Here is a 22,041-nt window from a genome sequence, read left to right as displayed (position 1 = left end):
GTTAAAAGATGGTACTTGTTGTTAGCGTGCCGAGCACTTAGAATTAAGGGACAAGGACTAGTCAGCTCAGATTGTGTACACTGTGTCTGGGTGCACTGCAGCATGGTATCTGAGGAGACTAGCACAATAAAACCGGCATTAGTCAGGAGTAGTACAAGCATGCATCCACGCCTGCCTGCATACAGGCAACATGATGGGGAACGGGTAGGCAAGATGTGGGGCGATGTCACTTACTTGTATACAGGCAACATGATGGGGAACGGGTAGGCAAGATGTGGGGCAATGTCACTTACTTGTATATAGGCAACATGGTGGGGAACGGGTAGGCAAGATGTGGGGCGATGTCACTTACTTGTATACAGGCAACATGATGGGAACGGGTAGGCAAGATGTGAGGCGATGTCACTTACTTGTATACAGGCAACATGATGGGGAACGGATAGGCAAGATGTGGGGCGATGTCACTTACTTGTATACAGGCAACATGATGGGAACGGGTAGGCAAGATGTGAGGCGATGTCACTTACTTGTATACAGGCAACATGATGGGGAACGGGTAGGCAAGATGTGAGGCGATGTCACTTACTTGTATACAGGCAACATGATGGGAACGGGTAGGCAAGATGTGAGGCGATGTCACTTACTTGTATACAGGCAACATGATGGGGAACGGATAGGCAAGATGTGGGGCGATGTCACTTACTTGTATACAGGCAACATGATGGGGAACGGGTAGGCAAGATGTGGGGCGATTTCAATCAGGTTAGCTCTTTCTGCAAGGGCTTCCTTCACCATCCGATACTGGAGAGTAAATAATAATGTAAGTTAAGAAAAAAAGTAAAACATTAATGATATTGTACCAGAGGACAATGTCACTGATGTCCCTGCAATGGTAAATACTTGTCAGGAATAAATTTATGAAACTTGTGACCATGGACACTCAAAAAATATTTTTTTTAGAGAAACCTAAACTATCAAAAGATACCAGTTCACCACTTGATCTATTTATGTGCCAAGTTTGGTGAAGAACTATTGAACGGTTTTCGAGATCTGCTCTGGAAACAAGCACTACTGCCATTTTCAGTCTAAGTCAAAGCTGTTGCTATGGAAACTCATAATTGTATTTTTTAGAGTAAAAATATCATTTATGCTTATCCTGACTCATACTATTGCTTATCTCAACTCATTTCCAAAAGGAAGTGGAAATTTCCTAAACTGTGTTCCCGGAGAACAGAAAAAAATAGCTCACATGATCGCACCCCTGGTCTGCACATGCACACCGGAAACACATGACCTCATCACTCTCTCTTTTTCCTTAATTAAATGGGGAAGCTGGCTGGGAGCGCGTTATAGCGTATGAGTCAGGATAAGCATATATTATATTTTTACACCAAACAATACATATTTTACCTTATCCTGACTCATACCACTGCTTGAATACCAAGGAAGGTGGTGGGTTCCACCTGTGTGCGTGGTTCAGATCAGGATCTGTTCTTATAACCCCCAGGGAACGTGATATTCTTCTATATGCTTCTATTTATTGTCACATACACTTCTCGTTGATCTGTGAAGGGGTAAGGAGACTGCCTTGGCTGCTCTGGCTGAATATTCTGGTAAGGTTGAACACAATATGTTCCATATGTGAAGTTTGTAGAGATCTGGTCTTTGATGAACTTGCTTGGTGTGAAGATGTAGAAGGAAGTTTGGCCAGTTGGGGAGTTTCAGGGTTGGTTTCCTTGCCAATGTGACAAGCTCTGGAAACCAGTTTCTTGCCGGCCAACATCAATAGTAGGTTCTTAGTTAGGACGATCTTCTGTAATATCAGTGCCATCAGTGCTGGTGGTTGGAATGCATAAACATGAAGTACCGCCCAGGATATCACCAGTTTGTCAACGGCCCAAACTGGTCCTGCCGAGACGAAGCCTCTGTCTGTTGAATCTGGTTGCAAATAGGTCCACCGATGGACAACCTGCTTCCCTTGTCACCATTTGGAATGCTTCAACATGGACAGTCACAGACGTAACGTGTACGCGTGACGGCTCTGCCGTCTCTTGTACGCGAGACGGTGCGGTCCGCAGTACTCAGCGAAGCGCTTGATACTAATTAATTCAATCACCGTGGCTGTGCTGTCACCCGCGACCTCCGCGAAAGTAATTAAAGCGCTATGTAAAATCACCCACTGCCGAGAGGGGCCACAACAATCCACCCATGGTCGTGACTGGCGGGTCGCGTGTGCATCGGGGCATCCGCCTTCCTATTTTCACATACGCTATTTTCGAACAGTTAAAACATTTCAACATGTCATTCTGGACTGGATACACTTGAAACTGTACACGTCAAAGCTAGCGACCAGTTATCGCCACTTTTTCATGTTATTTCATGATGGAGTATCCAGGCTGTTAGTGATGGCACGGATGGACTTGATAGGGTTTCCGTTAGAATGTCCGACACTCCTCGCTTGTGTCTTGCCTTCTATCTGTAGCTTGAGACTGTCTGTGAGCTTGTGCAGTTGAAAGGTTAATCTCAGAAGGGCCGCAGATCTTGTCGTTTGATGGAGATTTTTGTAAAATGCCAGTTGAGTTTTCTGTTCTTATCATCCAGAACTTGTCCTTCAGCTGTGGAGCCCAATGAAATGAGCTATAGCTCTGATGACTGCCACAGCTTGTATTGCACCGTGGTGGAAGAATGTAGGCTGCATGAATGCTGAAGGTTGCGTGAGCCCTTCAGGCTGTGTGTAGGTTAGCTGCTGTTTGAACTTCTGCTCCTTCGTGCAGGTTTGTTGCTGCGCGAACCTATGAGGCTGCATGAAGGACTAGTCCAACACGTGTTCTGCAAAGATAGTGGTGTAACCACTGTCAGAGGTTGCATGGAGGTCGTCAGCTGCGTGCAGGTAGTCAGCTGCATGGAGGTAGTCAGCTGCATGAAGGTAGTAGGCTGCGTGCAGCTATCTTATGTGTCTTCAAAGTAGACTTCGTAGACCCGTTCGTAAATCCCTTTACGGATGATACAACAATCGACTTCATGGTGATCACATAAGTGTAGACATGTTCCCTCTTACTTGGAGAGGACTTCGATGGGGCAGAAGAAGAACTCTTCTTCTTCACCAGGGATTGAAGACTCTTCTTGGGATCAGAAGAAACAGCAAAAGATTTCTTGTTCGATCAAGTTGAGCCCTTGATAAGAGCATCAACGCTTATGCTGCCAAGGGGAGAAACTGTAGGGCTGACTGGTTGCATCTGCGGGCAGGGAAGTTCTAGAGGAACTTTCTCTCTGAATTACTTCCTCTTACAGTCCATCTTCTTCCTCTGCACTACAAACAGGTACTGTGCAAATTCTTCTCCACCGAAAAGGGTGCAGAAACCACACCTCTTTGTCTGTTGTGCAGTGTTGAGGGATGCCGGACAAACAGAGCCAAAATATTGAGCCAAATTAAAAAAATAATTGTTAGATATGATGAATTAGATTAGAAGAATGTATACCGAGCAAATCAATTAATGAAAAAGATTACAATTGGATTATAAAGCTCAGGAAGTTTTTCCTCAACCACGCAGTTGGTACAAACATGAGAATGTGACGAGTATAATGGCTTAGTCACGTGTTTCCGGTGTGCATGCGCAGGGGTGCATTCGGGTGAGTTGTTTCTTTCAATTCTCCTGAATTCAGTTCAGGAAATTTCAACTACCTTTCAGAAACGAGAGGAGATAAGCAATAGTATGAGTCAGGATAAAATATATTGTTTTCAAAAGGTGAAACATATTGTGTGGGATAACTTTATTATCATTCCAGCAGTATCAAGGTGTCTGACACAAGCAATGGTCTCACGCATTGTAGCAATGTACGGAATCTAGCTTGGGTCTTTGATATGAAGAGCGAACTCTTTAACGAACCAGGCAAACTCACCACCCTATATGCATTACAAAGACTGGTTAAACCATCATATGTCAATATAATGTTTAAAAACTATTAACAACAATGTAATCTCTGTGCTGCCACTGGTGTTGTACCTGTTCATAGTCAAGGTTGAAGACTGCCTTCTGCAGGTACCGGACGCCGCCATGGATCAACTTCGTGCTTCTGCTGCTGGTTCCGGCTGAGTAGTCAAACTTCTCAACCAGAGATGTCTTCAAGCCTGAACATACATCACAACTGCTACAGAGTTGGTAGCAATACATTACAAAGCCTCTCATCCCTCAACATACATCTCAACCATTATAGTGACAGAAGCAACGGATAAATCCCATTACATACAGGCTCTCATCCCGGAAAATACAATACAAGTCTTTAGGTCAGAAAAAACACTTTACATTCACTCTCCATCTTTAACATCCATCTCCAGAGTGTCCACTTTACCTGGCAACAAGTCGAGTGGGCAGCTGTAATTACAGCATCTAGCGCCTAACTCGACTGACAGCATCTAGTGCCTAACTCGACTGACAGCATCTGGCACCTAACTCAACTGACAGCATCCAGTGCCTTACTCAACTGACAGCTTCTAGTGCCTAACTCAACTGACAGCATCTAGTGCCTAACTCAACTGACAGCATCTAGTGCCTCACACACCTGAGAGCATCTAGTGCCTAACTCAACTGACAGCATCCAGTACCTAAGTCACCTGACAGCTTCTAGTGCCTCACACACCTGAGAGCATCTAGTGCCTAACTCAACTGACAGCTCTAGCCCCTACCTCACCTGACAGCATCCAGTGCCTAACTGAATTGACAGCATCCAGTGCCTACCTCGACTGACAGCATCCAGTGCCTACCTCGACTGACAGCATCCAGTGCCTACCTCGACTGACAGCATCCAGTGCCTACCTCGACTGACAGCATCCAGTGCCTACCTCGACTGACAGCATCCAGTGCCTACCTCGACTGACAGCATCCAGTGCCTACCTCGACTGACAGCATCCAGTGCCTACCTCACCTGACAGCATCCAGTGCCTACCTCGACTGACAGCATCCAGTGCCTACCTCACCTGACAGCATCCAGTGCCTACCTCGACTGACAGCATCCAGTGCCTACCTCGACTGACAGCATCCAGTGCCTACCTCGACTGACAGCATCCAGTGCCACTCCACATCCTGTGGCACCACCTCCCACCACCAGGACATCAAACTCCTCTGTGGCCAGTCGGTTGTGGATGTCCTCCCGTAGGGGCAGAGGTGCATTGCTGTACTGCTGCTGGACATCTGCTGCCAACACTCGTCCCAGCTCTGTCTGTAGCAAACAGAAGCAGTCCGTGAGTAGGTTGTAATGCTGCTTTCATCAGTATCTCAACTGTTTAATTCCATGTCAGGAAAATGTGTATGGTAAGCTAAAAAAGTGATGCAGGTCTTTACCACTTTGATGAAGCATGGGTATGATGCTAACAAACCAAGACACTGGAATATGAATGAATATCACAGGTTTCTGACATGTCTAGGGGAACAAAAAATTGTGGCAACACATCTGTGTCCACTCAAACCAAAGATCATAGGATTGTGGCACAAGTTGGGTAAGGGACATAACTTTGCAAGGCATATGTAGATCATCATCAGTTTTAACTCCTTAACATTAAGAAGTAATTAAATTTGTGATGCAGTTTCCTCATCATGCGGACTTACCAAACCAGAACTTAGTCTTAACAAGAGGCCCATAGGGCCTGTGTCACTCACCTGGATATTTACGCAATCATGACAAAATATACATTTGCATTGTACATGTATATAGTGCTGCAAATATTTCGTAATTTTGACTCTGTCAGCATTTAAAAGGTGTGGATGGCAAATCTGAGAGCATGTACTTCTCTAGATACAAATGTAGCATAAAGATCTGAACTGTTTCCATGTTATGATCCAGGATCTAAGTTTCCAGAGGCAAGACTGGACCCCAGGGCGAATCCTGGAGAATGTTTCCCACCAAATATGGTTGATATCTATCTCTTAGTTCCAGGGAAGAAGTCATTTAAAACAATATAGCCAAATTACCCCTATATGGCCCTGCCTGTCAGGCCCTTGGAGGGGTCAGCCCCACCTTTTGTACAATTTTGAATACACATCACCAAGGGATGCTGCCAGTCAAATTTCGTTAATTTCCAATTGGTGGTTCCGAAGAAGGAGTCGTGAGAAAAAAATGTTGACGTACAGACGACGGACAGACAACGGACGCCACTTATGGCACAAGCTCACCTCCGTACTTCGGACCCGGTGAGCTAAAACACACCAATCCACTACACACTGGGCAGGTCAAAACGTTTCATTCATGAAATAAACTCAAGTAATTCAGATGATTCCCACCAGATGACAGTAACAAGTACACGTTTATATCTGAGTTCTATCTCAGGTGAAAAGAATTCTGGAAGCTTCACTTTAAACTGACCTACCTTCTTTACAGAGAGTCTAGGGTAGATGAATGTCGCTACAAACACCCCACCACCGGCAGCGACACCGGCATAAACCAGTCGCTTCACAGTCTGGGGCCGCACTCGCATGTTGAACAGCTAGCTCTCAGTCAAACCATCACAAGCCTGCAAGTCGAGAAGACAACAACTGTTAATATAGGGGTTAAAAAAACACGGAAACTAGGGCTTTGGGATGAACTAGACCTGGTCATGTCAGACTAACATCACTTTGCAATGCATTCAGTCATACTCCAGCTTGTCAGAGCAATGTGGGGTCAGTGGGACACAGAGTGTGTAGGTATGGGCCGAAACTTTTTAGTCATGCAGATCGTAGTCAGTGACACAATCAGAAGAACCTGGAAAGTGTGCACCGCTAGCCAACTGTATTCCTGTAAATCCTGAAGAAATGAAAGACTGCACATGATAGGTTTTTGTAAACACTGATGGTTCAACTTTCAGTTTGTCATAAATCCTGCCTCGGACATACAGATGTCAATCAGTGACATATAGATGTCAAACGGTGACATACAGATGTCAAACAGCAACATACAGATGTCAAACCGTGACATATAGATGTCAAACTGTACACACAGATGTCAAACAGCAACATACAGATGTCAAACAGTGACATACAGATGTCAAACAGCAACATACAGATGTCAAACAGTGACATACAGATGTCAAACAGCAACATACAGATGTCAAACAGCAACATACAGATGTCAAACAGCGACATACAGATATCAAACAGCAACATACAGATGTCAAACCGTACATACAGATGTCGAACAGCAACATACAGTTGTTAAACAGCGACATACAGATGTCAAACAGCGACATGCAGATGTCAAACAGCGACATAAAGATGTCAAACAGCGACATACAGATGTCAAAAAGCAATATACAGATGTCAAACATCAACATACAGATGTCAAACAGCAACATAGATGTCAAACAGTGACAAACATATGTCAAACAGTGATATACAGATGTCAAACCGTACATTCAGATGTCAAACAGTGACATACAGATGTCAAACAGTGACATACAGATGTCAAACCGTACATACAGATGTCAAACCGTACATACAGATGTCAAACAGCAACATACAGATGTCAAACAGCAACATACAGATGTCAAACCGTGACATACAGATGTCAAACAGCAACATACAGATGTCAAACAGCAACATACAGATGTCAAACAGCAACATACAGATGTCAAACCGTGACATACAGATGTCAAACAGCAACATACAGATGTCAAACAGCAACATACAGTTGTCAAACAGCGACATACAGATGTCAAACAGCAACATACAGATGTCAAACAGCAACATACAGATGTCAAACAGCAGCAAACAGATGTCAAACAGCAACATACAGATGTCAAACAGCAACAACCCATCCACTGCCGTTTCCCACCGGACCCTGCATACACTGATGCCTCAGTTAGTTTGCGGCTCTGCATTCTTGTCATGAGCAGCTGGCTTTAATACACACTGGGTAATGTGAGCTGAATGCATGTGTATGATGAATACATTATTCATGAAGTCGTAGCCCATCATGTTGCTGGGAGCATCTGGGACAGCTGACATCACCAATACCTACAGAGATTATTTTACACCTGTTGAGCATGTTGAGAGGCTGGCGTTCTGCCATTATTCAGCCAATGGCAGTAAACTGGAAATAATTTTTTAATTTGACGTTTACACGAAATACGGCTTTTCCATTAAACGAGAGGTCGGTCACATGACCGCGAAGTTGACGTTCATACGTTTTTCACAAGACCGTGTTCTTGAAATGACGTAAACACTGACGGACTACTTCCACATTCCTGGGTAAACCCCTGGGAATTCCCTAGCACGAAAACATACATTAGCATTATTTCTGATCATTTAGAACCTTTTATCTTGGTCTCAGCATTTCAGTATACATTGAGAAACGTAAGAGAGCTTGACTGCATGATTGTTCACGAATTTCCTTGCTACGGCCCATCCTAATGAACAAACGAAAAAATGCACATCCAAACTATCGTCAGTATAGACTCGATCTGTGTCTAGGCTGACAGTGACCGTCTCCAGCAATCTACGAATTTACCTTGGTGTCTGTTTGACGCATCTTTAATCACCTTTCAATAATCGATCAGTTGATCAATTATGACTAACACATGTAACCGCCACAGGTTCATAAACAACTTTGGAAATCCTATCCTTTATCGTGTCGGCCATTTTGACGTCTTGTACTTGATGTAATTTATGTATTACGACGCGCTGTCATTGTGGCTGACTTACTGAGGTAGTTCATTACAGACCTTTCTCATCTAATGGTGATATTATATGAACACATGTGTTGCATAAGATGTTTCTGAAGAGCAAGTTCTGCATCCATACGCTCATGTCACCTCTCTTTTGGGGGGATCTATTTTATTCCGCGATATAGCTGGTTGTTGTTTGGCTGTCAGTGTAAACATGAAGTCACACGTACTAAATAAAATTTGTGTTTAGATCTTGGCCTACGTCCTTTGAGGAAAGAAATTGTAATAAAAAATTATAAGAATTGACCTTCACTTTGTGTGAGTTCATTGGAGTATGAACCTGCATAGAGTGAGGGCCAAACATTGTATGAACGTCGTCGCAAGTTCCGACGTTCATACAGTTTGGCCTTCACTCTATGCAGGTTCATACTCCAATGAACTCACACAAAGTGAAGGTCAATTCTTAATTAAATGTAATGTTCATGCAGTTGTAACTAATGTGATGGCATGTGTATTGAGACATGTATTTCACTAATAGTAGGACCAATAAAGCGGAAGAGGCTTTAATGATTAATTTTTGCTGTATTTCATTGAACAGCAATGTCATAACACCTCTGAATTAAAGAAAACAGGAACTTCTAAAAAATCAGTTTTGAACAAAAGTACATTTTTTTTCTAATTTGCTTCAGTTGAAATTAGGAGATAAACCTACTGACTTTTGAAATTTTAGGTTACCTAACTGTAGATTTGATGATGATGATGATGATGATGATGATGATGATGATGATGATGAGTCCCGTAAGGTCTCAGAGTCAAGCTGCAGAACGCAGTCACCCATCCAACTACTCTCCACCACCAACACTACATGATTTCACCTGATTTGGGACCTGTGTGTTGTGCTTGTCGTAAGAGTGAGTGAGGGAGTGAGTTTGGTTTTACGCCGCTTTTAGCAATATTCCAGCAATATCACGGCGGGGGACACCAGAAATGGGCTTCACACATTGTACCCATGTCGGGATTCGAACCCGGGTCTTCGGCGTGACGAGCGAACGCTTTAACCACTAGGCTAACGGTCCGCCCCCGCTTGTCGTAAGAGGCAACTATTGGGATCGAGTGGGCAGGCTTGGCTGATGTATGTCATCGTATCACATTTGCGTGGATCGCTGCTATTGATGTCAATCACTGGATTATCTGGTCCATACTCGATTATTTACAGACCACTGTCATATACATGTAGATGGAAAATTGCTGAGTACAGCATTAAACAACAAACAAACAAACAAACCTACAAACCTGTGTGTTGTACATGGGACACGTATCACCTCTCACATAAAGGTATGACTCGTGATATTCAGCTACCAGCCCTGGTGTCGTCTTAATATGCAGTATGTTGGATTCCACTACACATATAACTCACAGCCAAATATGCGAAAGCTTGAATTGAATAATGTTCCACATATTTATGAGAAAAACATTCAAATTCAACATGTGATGATGGGAATATTTGCTACTTGGTATTGCAGCCCTAGAATTCAGTAGAATGAGTGTGAGCTGACTTACAAACTATTTTTGGTCTTCTGATATGTATTTTGGAACTTGGTGATGCGACCTACTAGACATCTCAGTGCCACCTTTTCATTATAATACCTTGTGAGATGACAAAGTTCTGATAAACAGGAAATAGTTTTAGCAATCAATGTCTTGGAATTTGCACTTGTAGAGAAAAAACTTGCTTCCTATTAGATATGGGATATATACGTTATCATGGGTATACCTATATATTGCAATACGGACATCAGCAACATACGTATCACAAATATGCCCCATGTGTATTGATAGTCACAGAAGAATATATAATTACGGTAATTAAATTACCGTATTCGACGTAATAAGCGGCCAGGGCGCTCTCAAAATTAGAAATAGGGGTCTCTTATTAGAAAATTATTTAGGTGGAAACAAACAGAGTTGAAAGATAAATTTCGTGGATTATGCTGACAGCCTGAACTGTTTATATACAACAGATATATTTAATAGAATTTAATTGCCCATGATTCAGGGTGCATATAACACACGAGTGCGTATTATACACGAATGGATAAGTCTTGTGTACATTGATCAATCGGAAGGGGTGGTAATTGGGATTGTTCACTTGCCAATAAATTAACAAATATCGCCGTGGGTGCTTATTAGAGCGGGGCGCTTATTACGTCGAATACGGTATATAAATTATATCTACTATCTTGAGACATTTGGATGAATTGGGTTCCTATGTAAACAGCACAAGCTTCGCACTGTGTACATTAACATCCCATACTGATGATGGAATCATGGTATAGGTCGTCTCGTTATCCATACGTCATAACCGATCTCGCAATCTGAAGTCTGGATTAGTGACTGAAGCAGCGCCCAGTTTAGAATTGTCATTTGTTCCACATTATCATTTAAGGGTTAAACCATGCCATTAGTCATAAAGTGTTTCACTTGAAAAATACATATATATGTTTATCATATAATGGGTAGGTTTCCTGGCAGGATAAAGCCAACGGATAAAAACGATATCCGTTGGGGTCATATGCGGATAGAGATGCAAAAATTTCAAAGGTCAAGTTGGGACTACTTTCAGTGTTTATAAACAAACATGGCGTCGCACTTGTCATTTGGCGATCGAGTCAGAATTAACCATCGGGAATCTGGATAAACTACTGGAATAATTGCTATCATTATCAAAAGAACAGTCTTATATACTGAAAATCAGTGTCTAACTGTGACATAGCTAAGGCATTTTATAAGTTTGGGCAACTTTCGAAACAATTTTGCAAGGGCACTAGGCCTAGCCAAGCCGGATCAGTAGCCATATCTGTGCTTGTAGACCCCTGCGGCTTGAAACCTTTTCCACAAATTAAAATAGTTGGATTTGGCCGAAATATGTTTGAATTGTTACCTTGTTTCGTTTTGTCGCTGTGTGTACATCTGACTGCACTTCTTAAAGTTATGACAGGACAGGCCGCCTGTCAACAACGTCTGAACATTGCCATGACGTCTCATAGACAGGGTTAGAGTAGCTACCCTTTGATAAAGGGCAGTTACTCTAGCAGACAGACCAATGGATTGCCGCGAAAGGCAAGTAAAAACAATTGATGTTTTGCGTATATGTTGCTTCGCCACTGTATAAGAAACAGATTTCAGTTGGAACCATATTGGCTAAATGTCACTGTCCGACTGACACATCACTTACCCTGTGATGTAATAAATATTAAAGCGCGCATTCCAGGAAAACCCACAATGTTTCTGTAATGTTTGTGAGAGAGGGAAAACGATTTTCAAGCACAGAATAAAAGAATGACATTATATGATAAACAGGTTATCACGCTTGTCCCCAAACACACTCGGGTGATAACCTCTATATATATATATAACAAAGAAGTTTTTTGGCCCCAATCAAATTGAAATGTGTATCCCATATTGCCGTATGACCTTTGTGCTAATACGCCAACCCTATAGGGTTTCTCAGCATAGTAAACCTAACTTTCACACACACATATATATATATGGATGTATGTGCACAATCATCACATTTAACAATATTGCAAGAGTATTGATCTGCATCATGAACATCATCTCCATCTGTAACCGTGGTAACACATGTGTCAAGCTGATGCACATCACACTTAACTTTATCACGCTCATATGATCACAAAGACTGAAATAAATGGTGCATGTTGGCATAGTTGGTATTCAATTTAGTGTGCGGACGTACTGAACACTTTGCCTTGATAGTCAGTGTCATGTGAATTGTTATGAAAGCAGAAATAGAAGTATATTCTTACTCCTTTGGGCAGCGGTAGAACCTAACATTGTGTGTCCACTAGTCCTTATAATGTTAACATATACCAAAACACTTCAAAGTTGCAATGAGTGGGTGAGTATGGTTTTATGCCGCTTTTAGCAACATTCCAGCAATATCACAATGGGGGACACCAGAAATGGGCTTCAAACATTGTACCCATGTTGGGAATCAACCCGGGTCTTCGGCGAATGCTTTAACCACTTGGCTACCCGACCGGCCTTAAAAGTGGCAAATTTCTACTAGTCCTTATGATACCTGAACTATTGGACAGTTTGGTAAGGACTATAGGACTAGTGCCAATGTCTAACGCTGCTGGGTCCAGTCTACTGGGTATTTCTACTCCAAAGAGAAGACATTCTTTAAAACAATTCTGCTAAAAATGCTGTTTCGGGTAACTTCAAATAGCATGACACCTGTCACATGAGTACACAACGGTGAAATACTGTTCACTTACAGCAAGCGAGACGACTAGCTCTTTTCTGCATTATTCACTGCAGTAGTGCTTTGGAATAGGAAATGCTCGTTTAGGATAGGATAGGAAATGCTCGGAAATGACGTTCTGTATTTATGATGAGTAGTGAGCAGGGGTTATCCTGAAGTGTATTGAGACTACAGCACTAATCATGTCATGACATGACTAGTGGACTGGAGTTACCGACACCCACTGTGGAGGACGTAGGCTGGTTCGGGTGCAACTTGTAAACAGTAGTTTCTGGGGCTCTTTCACAATAATTCACTATATACCTTATACAAGTTTCTTTGTTGACTGGTATTGTATCAATTAGGTAATTATAGTTAGTGTTTTCAGACAACCCTGTGTAGAAATCCCCAAAATAGCATGACAATTTCAGTACTGTGTTAATATTGGTGTAAAGTTTCATGAAAAATTTATTGAAAAAACTATGGGTATATGATCTAGAAATGAACACTGCATCCCATCTGGTGATAAAGCATGCTCTGAAAGTATCCTGTATTTGGGTCAAGTTCAATTTGTTGCCATGGAAACAGCAAAAGGTACGGTTCAGCATGTGTTTGATGCAAATGCAAAGTTTCAGCATAAAATATCGAAAGGTTTCCGAGTTATGCTCCAGAAACAAAACGTGTTGGACAGACAAACGGACTACACACAGAAGGAAGGATGGGCAGCACATATAACTATATCCCCCCCAACATCATGGCGGGGGACAATAAAGATTGGTAAACATACTCAGCTATGTAAGCTGAAAAGGCTGCATTGGGTAAATATGCACAGTGTTCTTATACGATTACTTTTTAAAAAATTTCATGCATATTTGTACACAGGCAACTCCAAATTAAATGGGTCATGGTAATACCCTTGGTAATATATCTTACACAAACATGCAGTGTATCTGGAGCTCTGTTGATCTATCAGTGCTACGAGCCGCCAACTAGAAAAAAATGGAATATATTAAAATATATTATTTTCAGCATAAATCCCCTACTAACATTGATGTTAAAAAAAATAATCCAACTATTTCCAACATTGCCAACTCTGCTGTCAGTATATATCTGTTGATCATCTAAAACAATCATCAATTAACCTTTGGAAACAACTCTAAAAGAATTATCAAAAAAATTCAAAAAAGACTACATCTACTTTTCTATGTTCATAATAAGCATTGATTTATGCAGCGGGAATATAATGACATGCATCAACCAAGTTGGCGAGCCAGACTACCAGATTCTGTTTGTCGCCATTTATGACAAGCATGGGTTGCCGAAGACCAATTCAAATTTCAGATCTTCATGGTGAGTGAGTGAGTGAATATGGTTTTACGCTGCTTTTAGCAATATTCAAGCAATATCACGGCGGGGGACACCAGAAATGGGCTTCACACATTGTACCCATGTCGGGAATCGAACCCGGGTCTTCGGCGTGACGAGCGAACGCTTTAACCACTAGGCTACCCGACCGCCCCATCTTCATGGTGAACAGACAACAGTTAGATTACATCTCCCTTTTCAAACATGCTTATTGCCGACTGTCTTCATTCACACTGACTTAGATATATTGCCTTGTGTCATTACCAGATGAAACTAACTCTATACAGGAGTCAAACCAAACATTCCGTCTTCATTTGCCAATATGTTACCGTGAACAGATGTAATTATAAACCAGTCAGCTCTTGAATTAGTGAGAACAACAATGAATGTGATACCATGCCTGTAACGAAAAGCAACCTATTTGAGGAAGATGGTGTTTACAACGACAAGTTCAGTCCAATAAGTTATTTCAACAAATATGTAACATTCTCGGGGCATTTTCCCTGATGTACACTATCAGTGTACTGTAGGGGTCCAAGGAATGAACAAGGGGGTCCCAAGGCTAATGGCATGTTGCCCGCTTCACTTGACTTCCAAGCCTTTTACTGATGCCTTGATGATGTCATACAACTGCACATGCTATTGACAGATGGAGATTTCCGTTATAGATTGAATGAGTGAGTAAGTGAGTATGGTTTTAAGCCGCTTTTAGAAATATTGCAGCCATATCACAACGGACACCAGCAATGGGCTTCACACATTGTACCCATGTCGGGAATCGAACCCGGGTCTTCGGCGTGACGAGTGAATGCTTGAACCACTAGGCTACCCGACCCCCCCTATGTAAGTGTGTAAGAATAGAAGAAACGAAGGGTGCATGGGAATCATGCACGTTGAGACGCCCTACGCTAACACCGTATTCGTGCGTGCATGTTTCCTGTGCACCCTTTCGAGTTGAGTTGATTGGTTCAACTGTGTCATATGGCCCTGTGACGCAGGGGTAGCATTATGCAGATGGCTGTAACAATGAATGCTCGTTCCACCCGTGACGAACAGGTCTGGTTGTTGATGAAATATAGTGATAGCTAAATAGACAGATTTTTTATTCATGCACCGATTGTCTTTAAATGTAATATCCAGTTATGTATGACTGTTTAATAATCTCATACCAACTTTGACTGGAGTAGGTCCAATAGTTTTTCAGATATTGTAGTAAACGTCGGTACCTTAAATTGCCTTCCAGACTATATTATAAATACATGTTTAGATTTAATAACATGCTCTAATTTTTTGGTCATACCAAAGGACATGAACACCACTGAGAAACATCTGTGCATGTTTTGTGACCCCCCCCCCCCCCCCCCCCACACACACATCTCAGTTCGACTTATAATACACTTGGATCTCATACTAGATCTGTTATCACAAAAACCCGCTGTTAAATCACAGATCAAACACAAACTGAATAATATATACAACAATATATATACAAGGTGTGGGTTTCTCATGAATATTGAAAGAATCCGCGGAGAGATAATACATTTGGGCATCATAACAGGTCTTTTGTATTATAATATCACAAAAATCTACCACGTGACATGTAACAGATCAGACACCAGAGCCTAAATCAACTCGATCCTGTGAATAACCTCTTATTTACACGTTGTCCTACTTCAGAGAGAGGTCCTTATGCATCAGATCCGATGATAAGTGCATGCTTGCATGCATGGCTGCAGTAAAACTGGTTTCAACACGATATTACAAAATTGCTTTTATAGGAGAGGGCCTTGCAATCTTCATTTGAGTGATTTGAGGTTTGGTCACATTTTACCTGTAAAATGCAGCACTGTAGAGACTCACGATAGTCTCTTGTCTCAAGTTAATGATGATACCTGCAGAAAAACCTCAACATATTGGTAGTTTGTCCAAGCCAAACCTTATCCAACCCATCAATAATTAAGGATTGATGATTTCCAGACCGCCGTCATATAGCTAGAATATTGCTGAGTGCGGCGTTAAACAAACTTACACCATGATTTCATACCCAAAATGATCTTCTATTACTATTAGTATGTGTGACATCATGTTTACACTGACAGCCATTCAACAACCAGTTGTATGCAGGGTTAGAAGTAAACTCCATAGCTTTACTAGCCAAAAGCAAAGATAAAATGTCCTTGTAATGTTAAATCAATGGGAAATTTGTACTAGCCCCCAGACTAGCGTTATGTTCTAACCTGTGTATGGCGAAATATAATAGTTCCTCAAAAGGAGTGTGATATCAGTGAGTGTTTGCTCCAATTGCTCTACAGTAACATCTTTCATGATTTGGTTACAACAAATTAGGGCTGGGACGGGTAACTCTGGTATTTGGGTTGGGTGGGTTCTGAGAAGGACCTGGGTACCCGCAGGACTATCCGGACCCGTGGTTAGTCTTTGATACATTGTTTATAATAACAAAAAATTATCTAGAATTCTATGGTTACACTACAAGTCACTAATGTTTGCATTTCTTTCTGACTAAGGACCCATTCCTTCTGACTTATATTTGTTTGAATAAAGAAAAAACATCAGTCAACTTCAGTGTATTCATGACCAGATCGTTTAATACGTGTAGCTAAATACATTTTGTCCTGGGCTACAGTCAAACTATTCCCAATCGGACATTTTGTACCTATCTAGTACCCAGCTAGGTTTGGGTAATAGGTTGGTGGGTACCCAGGTAGAAAATTTGGACTCGTCCCAGCCCTACAACAAATAGATTCCAATAAAATTATCATTAGATGGGATGGGGTCTGTTAACTACCTCAGTATTTGTTGAAGTGAAAAACACTCTATAAAATGGTAAACATTCGATTCTAGTGACTGTGAAGAACAAATTCAGTTCATGAAGGGATACCGCTTTGATTCACCGGATACGCGAGAGAATTGTAACAGCCCTAGTTGCAACTACATTCATTTAGAACAGGAACCTTTAATTCCTATTTGTGAATTTACACTGACAACTGCTGCAGACATTGGACCGAACATCTGCCTCTGAGATGGTAATGATAAGTCCCTGGCCTTCATCATTAAAGATGTCCCATAAGCTGAAGCCTTTTACCATGTTAACAGTCTTGGCCGAAATGTTTTTATTGGTTCCTGCATTAAAACCAATCAGAGCGTTGCTTACCAACTCAGGAAAGGGGCAGACGGAATATGTTTTCTAATCATGCAACCTCAAAAAGGTTAACGCATCCCAAACAACAGTTACAGGCTGTGCAACCGATTCCATCAAAATCATCGTCTACCTTTCACTTCAATGAAATAGACATTTGAAACAGAAGAGACTTTCCATACGCTGTGGGAAGAACTGTCATACAACCTAGGCCCTCTAGTACACATTCCGGAAGTTTCCTTTGTTCAGTTTTCAAATTTGTTTTGATATTTTTCAAAGGAATGGAAGTCACCAGTTTGAAACTAGTGCAGAAAAGCTCGAGCAGTTTGTAAAATGTCGTTCTGACGTAACCTGTAATGGGATGTCCACTGTTTTTTTAGTAGCAGTAGCGAGCACTAAAGTACTGTCAGAAATGCTAAGAAAATGCTTTTCTAGGCTTCATTTAATAAATACAAATCACAGGGCTATGAAAATTGCATATATCAACTTTACACAAATCTACCTAATCTAGCCACTACTGACACTGTGATTAGACTGAAAAGGTACTTTTACTGGTAACTTGAAGATAAACTTAGAAAGTATTTGTGTGTTGTCATGCATGTATGAAATGGCCCTGAAGAGTATTTACAATGCCTGTGAGACACACATGATGAACACACATATTTGGGGGACCTTACTTCCTAAATATTCCCCTTACTCAGCATATATCTGTTTCGGAATCTTGACTTAACTCACTATAGCAATGCATGGACATTCTGTCTCTACTGTCATGTCTTTCTCTCTGACAACTGAAGCATGAAACCTTGGAAACTACAAACAATATGTGGCGATGCATAGACATTTATGAATAGATATATAGATTGCTATGCTCTGATAATTCATACAAGATTAGGATCAACTGAACTGATCATTCCAAGCAGCAAATTAGACTCGCCTTCAAGTAGCTTGTCAAACAACATTTAGAGCGGTGGCAGCAGTACTCTGACAGAGAAAGTAGCCGGACACTCACCAAACATTTATTTATAGCTAATTAGGCAAACTGCTGATACCCAAACTTAACAGGCAAGTATAATCCGTTTTCCCCATAGGCCATTTAAAAGTGTGTTTGCTAGAGATAACTCTCTATACAAACCGTCCACGATCACCCATCAAACATGACTGCCATGCCCCTACGTTTTCATACTTTTTCGCTAAGCAAAGCTGTTTTCGGTCTTAAATTAGTGTTTTCCAAACGACTCATTTTAAATTAACCTTGGTGCATCGTAGGACTTTAAGTAAATGTAACGACATTCCATGAAAGAAGATAACTTGAAAATTCAATACATAGCACTGTTTAAGCGATGTTCGGGTACTACCTAGATGAAAAAAAGTGGTAAAGGACTACTTGGACACGTTTTTTTTTTAAATTAATCAATTAAAGATCTTCCAATTTGAAAATATAATACTTTATTTTGGGTGTACAGAGTGATATATAAATTAATATAACTTAATGCAATTAATAAAAAATAAGATGGAATCTGTATATATCATAAGGTAATATATTTAGATGTCTACATTCAACCTATTCCTAAAATAAAGTAGAATTTCTTCGTAAAAATAGTCTGTGTGTCATTATCTATTATTGCATATTATTTTACAGATTTTTTAAATATCTATAGAATCCATTCCATTTATTTCGATCTACTAATATATTTTACAACATTTAGAACGTGAGCCAACATGAATGAAAACCTTTGCTTAACCTTGAAATCTAAAAAAGGAAGTTGAAGCAGCCACCGCTTGCAGAATGTCCGTAGGAAAAGCTGCTGTATCTTATGATATTCCTCAAGCTAGACTCTGTGATAAAATATAACAAAAAGTGCCATTGGAATATCAAAAAGATGAAGAGGATCAACTCACCCAATGTGTTATACAAATTTCAAAGATTGGGTATGGTCGTGCCAAAATAGACTCATTATAGTGGTGGCCATGCATGTATGTCAGGTATATCAAGACGCACATATACACGTATCTATCATTTATAGATAACTGTAGTATTATAAATTTGCATCTTACATTGATATAAATTACCTAACAGTGAGTGAGTTGGATTTAATGCTGCTTTTAACAGTATTCCAGTTATATTGCAGCGTGTCAGCTTAATGTGGGAGGAAAGCCCGAAGTGATGCAGGTCTCAGACGTTTACCACTTCGGTGAAACCTACGAGCACAGGTATGGTGCTGACAAACCTAGAAACATAATCAGGGCGAACCAGGATTTGAACCCACAAACATAGGTTTCTGGTGTGCCCAGGGGACGCAACTCGGCACAGCGAATCACGGCGCCTTAGATGACTGGGCCACCCGTGCCTCCAAATTACCTAACATGATTATATTGTAGCATATGTATGGTGTGTGCGAGATATAGCTGAAACACTACTCATTATTGTAAATTTAAATACTTGCATATTTTCTTTCTTTCAATTGTTTTTTACCATTTTTCACTTTATACCACTTACATTCATGTCCTTGATGGTGGTTCTTGAACCCGACAACAGGTTTGACAGGAATGCAATGTAAAATCATGATGCCAGAAGTATTGGATACACAGAGATATCATGTAGAAGCAGAGGTGTGAACACCATCACATAGACAAGTAGCCTGAGATATTGCTGGTGCCATGCCGTTTGTGTACCAAGACAGTTGCTGAGGTTTTTAGCTCAATATTTAGGACAACAACATTATGAGGGTGACTCATGATGCCCAAGCTAGAGGCGGTGGTCTTAAACAGGACTATATTGTTTTTATGTATTGGCCAAGAGGCAAGTTGTTGAAGAATGAATTGAATACCATCATAATGTAGGGTGCTAATTCTACGTTATCAGTGTAGATAATGATTTACAGCTTACTGTGGGTGACATTTGATCATACATTTTAGAAATCGTTCATATTACTGTTTACCACATACGTTCGCTCAATGAATCAGCTATGTTAAACTAAGCGTCTGAAAAATAACAAGCCATGTATGATACGACATGTTAATAATGAGGTGGAGGCTATGTTTCAATGTCGCCATTCCATTCTAATTCCATTGCATATTTTTTTTTAAAAAGCAACATATGATAGTGACCAAATTCAGCCTCTCTGCTGTCTGGGTACAGCCGACTGTGTCAGAGTACTACCTAAGCTGCCGTCAAGCTAACAGCACCAGGTTCAGACTGAGCAAGATGTTCTGTGACTGTTGGTCAATTTTGAAACCACCAGCAGTTGTCTCCCTTTGTATCATCAATTTTTTTTCCATTCAAATCTGACAATAAGTTTGTGTGTTGTATTGCGATGATTGTTATGTGTCTGGGTACTGCCTCCCCCACTCTATAGTTTCTTTACATATATCAGAACAATTCTTTCATCTACTGGTGTTTTAAAAAATAAATTGAACTAGTAAGTGAGTGAGTATGGTTTTACGCTGCTTTTAGCAATATTCAAGCAATATCACGGCATGGACACCAGAAATGGGCTTCACACATTGTACCCATGTCGGGAATCGAACCCGGGTCTTCGGCATGACGAGGCGAATGCTTTAACCACTAGGCTACCCGACCGCCCCAAATTGAACTAAAAGAACTTGACTTTATTGTCTTCAAGGTGTCTGCAAGTAATACAGTATCATGACCATGATGACACTTCTGTTCCAATTTAATTTTCTTTTCGTTGACTTGCTGACAGTTCTAATCTGATATCAATAATGTAAAACATTAAAATGTAATTCATAAAAAGAGATAATCTGAACTTCAAGTATCCAAAATGAAGTTCATTTTAATACTTATTGTTTTTATGTTATGTTTATCCAACACTATCTACTTATCAACTATCTCTATCTAAATAATTGAATTCAGTAACATACTCGGTAGGCTTTGGCTTGCCTACTCTTAATATTGATTTGACCTAGGCCTACATCAGGGCATCAAATCAATAATCAATAACCAAAACGTAGATCCAGTGAACCAGATCCACTTATTTCAATTTTCGGGATCAACATTTCCATTCTTACATTAAAATCTACACTTCATAAACGATAAATGTCATATCAGCACATGAAGTCACAGGTGAATCTAGTATTATGGACCAGGCCTATGCCTAAATCCACATTCTCAATGTGCCTTGAATTATACATGTTCCCCGGGATGGGGACACAGTTCAATTTTTTTCCGGATCATTAATGACAGTCGCATATCGCACATAGCATAGGTAGAAAAAAACATGTATATAAATGATCATGCACTTACAGAAGTTGCTTGTGTTGTCGACAAATCCAAGATACGCAAAGCTTGTTGATCTCGCAGTAACAACGCTTTCCGGGTCACTTTTGCACCGCACAACCTTGACCAACCTTGCGTCAGGCGAAACTTCAAATAAACTATTTTCTGTACGGCAAATATTATATGAATGTGCACCAGACCGTATCGTTCCAGTTTTTACACGATTAACATTTCGTTTTTGACTATACATTTGATAATTGTCGTTTCATAAGGTGCTCTGGTAGACAGATGGTTGATTTGCTGAAGTACAAATTATGTCAGGTTAAAAAAAAAACTTTCAGATTTTTGTTGGTTTTTTACTGACGAAGTGTTGATTAGAT

The 22,041-nt window shown here is 40.8% G+C and overlaps 1 protein-coding gene across 10 annotated transcripts in view; it reads right to left on the bottom strand.

Annotated features, from left to right (window-relative positions):
• The window catches only part of LOC124149902 (glycerol-3-phosphate dehydrogenase, mitochondrial-like), a 51,951-nt gene extending 30,111 nt beyond the window's left edge, over positions 1-21,840 (bottom strand). For 4 of the 10 annotated variants that reach the window (XR_007218101.1, XR_007218102.1, XM_048382154.1 and 1 more), the window contains exons 1-5: positions 21,689-21,839; positions 6,362-6,505; positions 5,049-5,217; positions 4,005-4,129; positions 704-801 (exon numbers count right to left, since the gene is read on the bottom strand). Coding sequence is in view for 8 of the 10 variants with exons in the window: in XM_048382154.1 (XP_048238111.1) it covers positions 704-801; positions 4,005-4,129; positions 5,049-5,217; positions 6,362-6,469 (500 nt within the window). In the remaining 2 variants the exon portion in view is untranslated. Of the gene's footprint in view, positions 1-703; positions 802-4,004; positions 4,130-4,736; positions 4,778-5,048; positions 5,218-6,361; positions 6,506-8,478; positions 8,496-21,688 lie in introns of those variants that run through there. The other 6 variants (XM_048382159.1, XM_048382157.1, XM_048382160.1 and 3 more) reach the window with 3 other exon arrangements.
• Positions 21,841-22,041: the final 201 nt, after the last annotated feature.

The sequence above is a fragment of the Haliotis rufescens genome, unplaced genomic scaffold (genome assembly GCF_023055435.1).
Source record: "Haliotis rufescens isolate VD_foot unplaced genomic scaffold, xgHalRufe1.0.p SCAF_4, whole genome shotgun sequence".
In the NCBI taxonomy this organism is placed as follows: Eukaryota; Metazoa; Mollusca; class Gastropoda; order Lepetellida; family Haliotidae; genus Haliotis; species Haliotis rufescens.
This window is presented reverse-complemented; position numbering and strand designations above follow the sequence as displayed.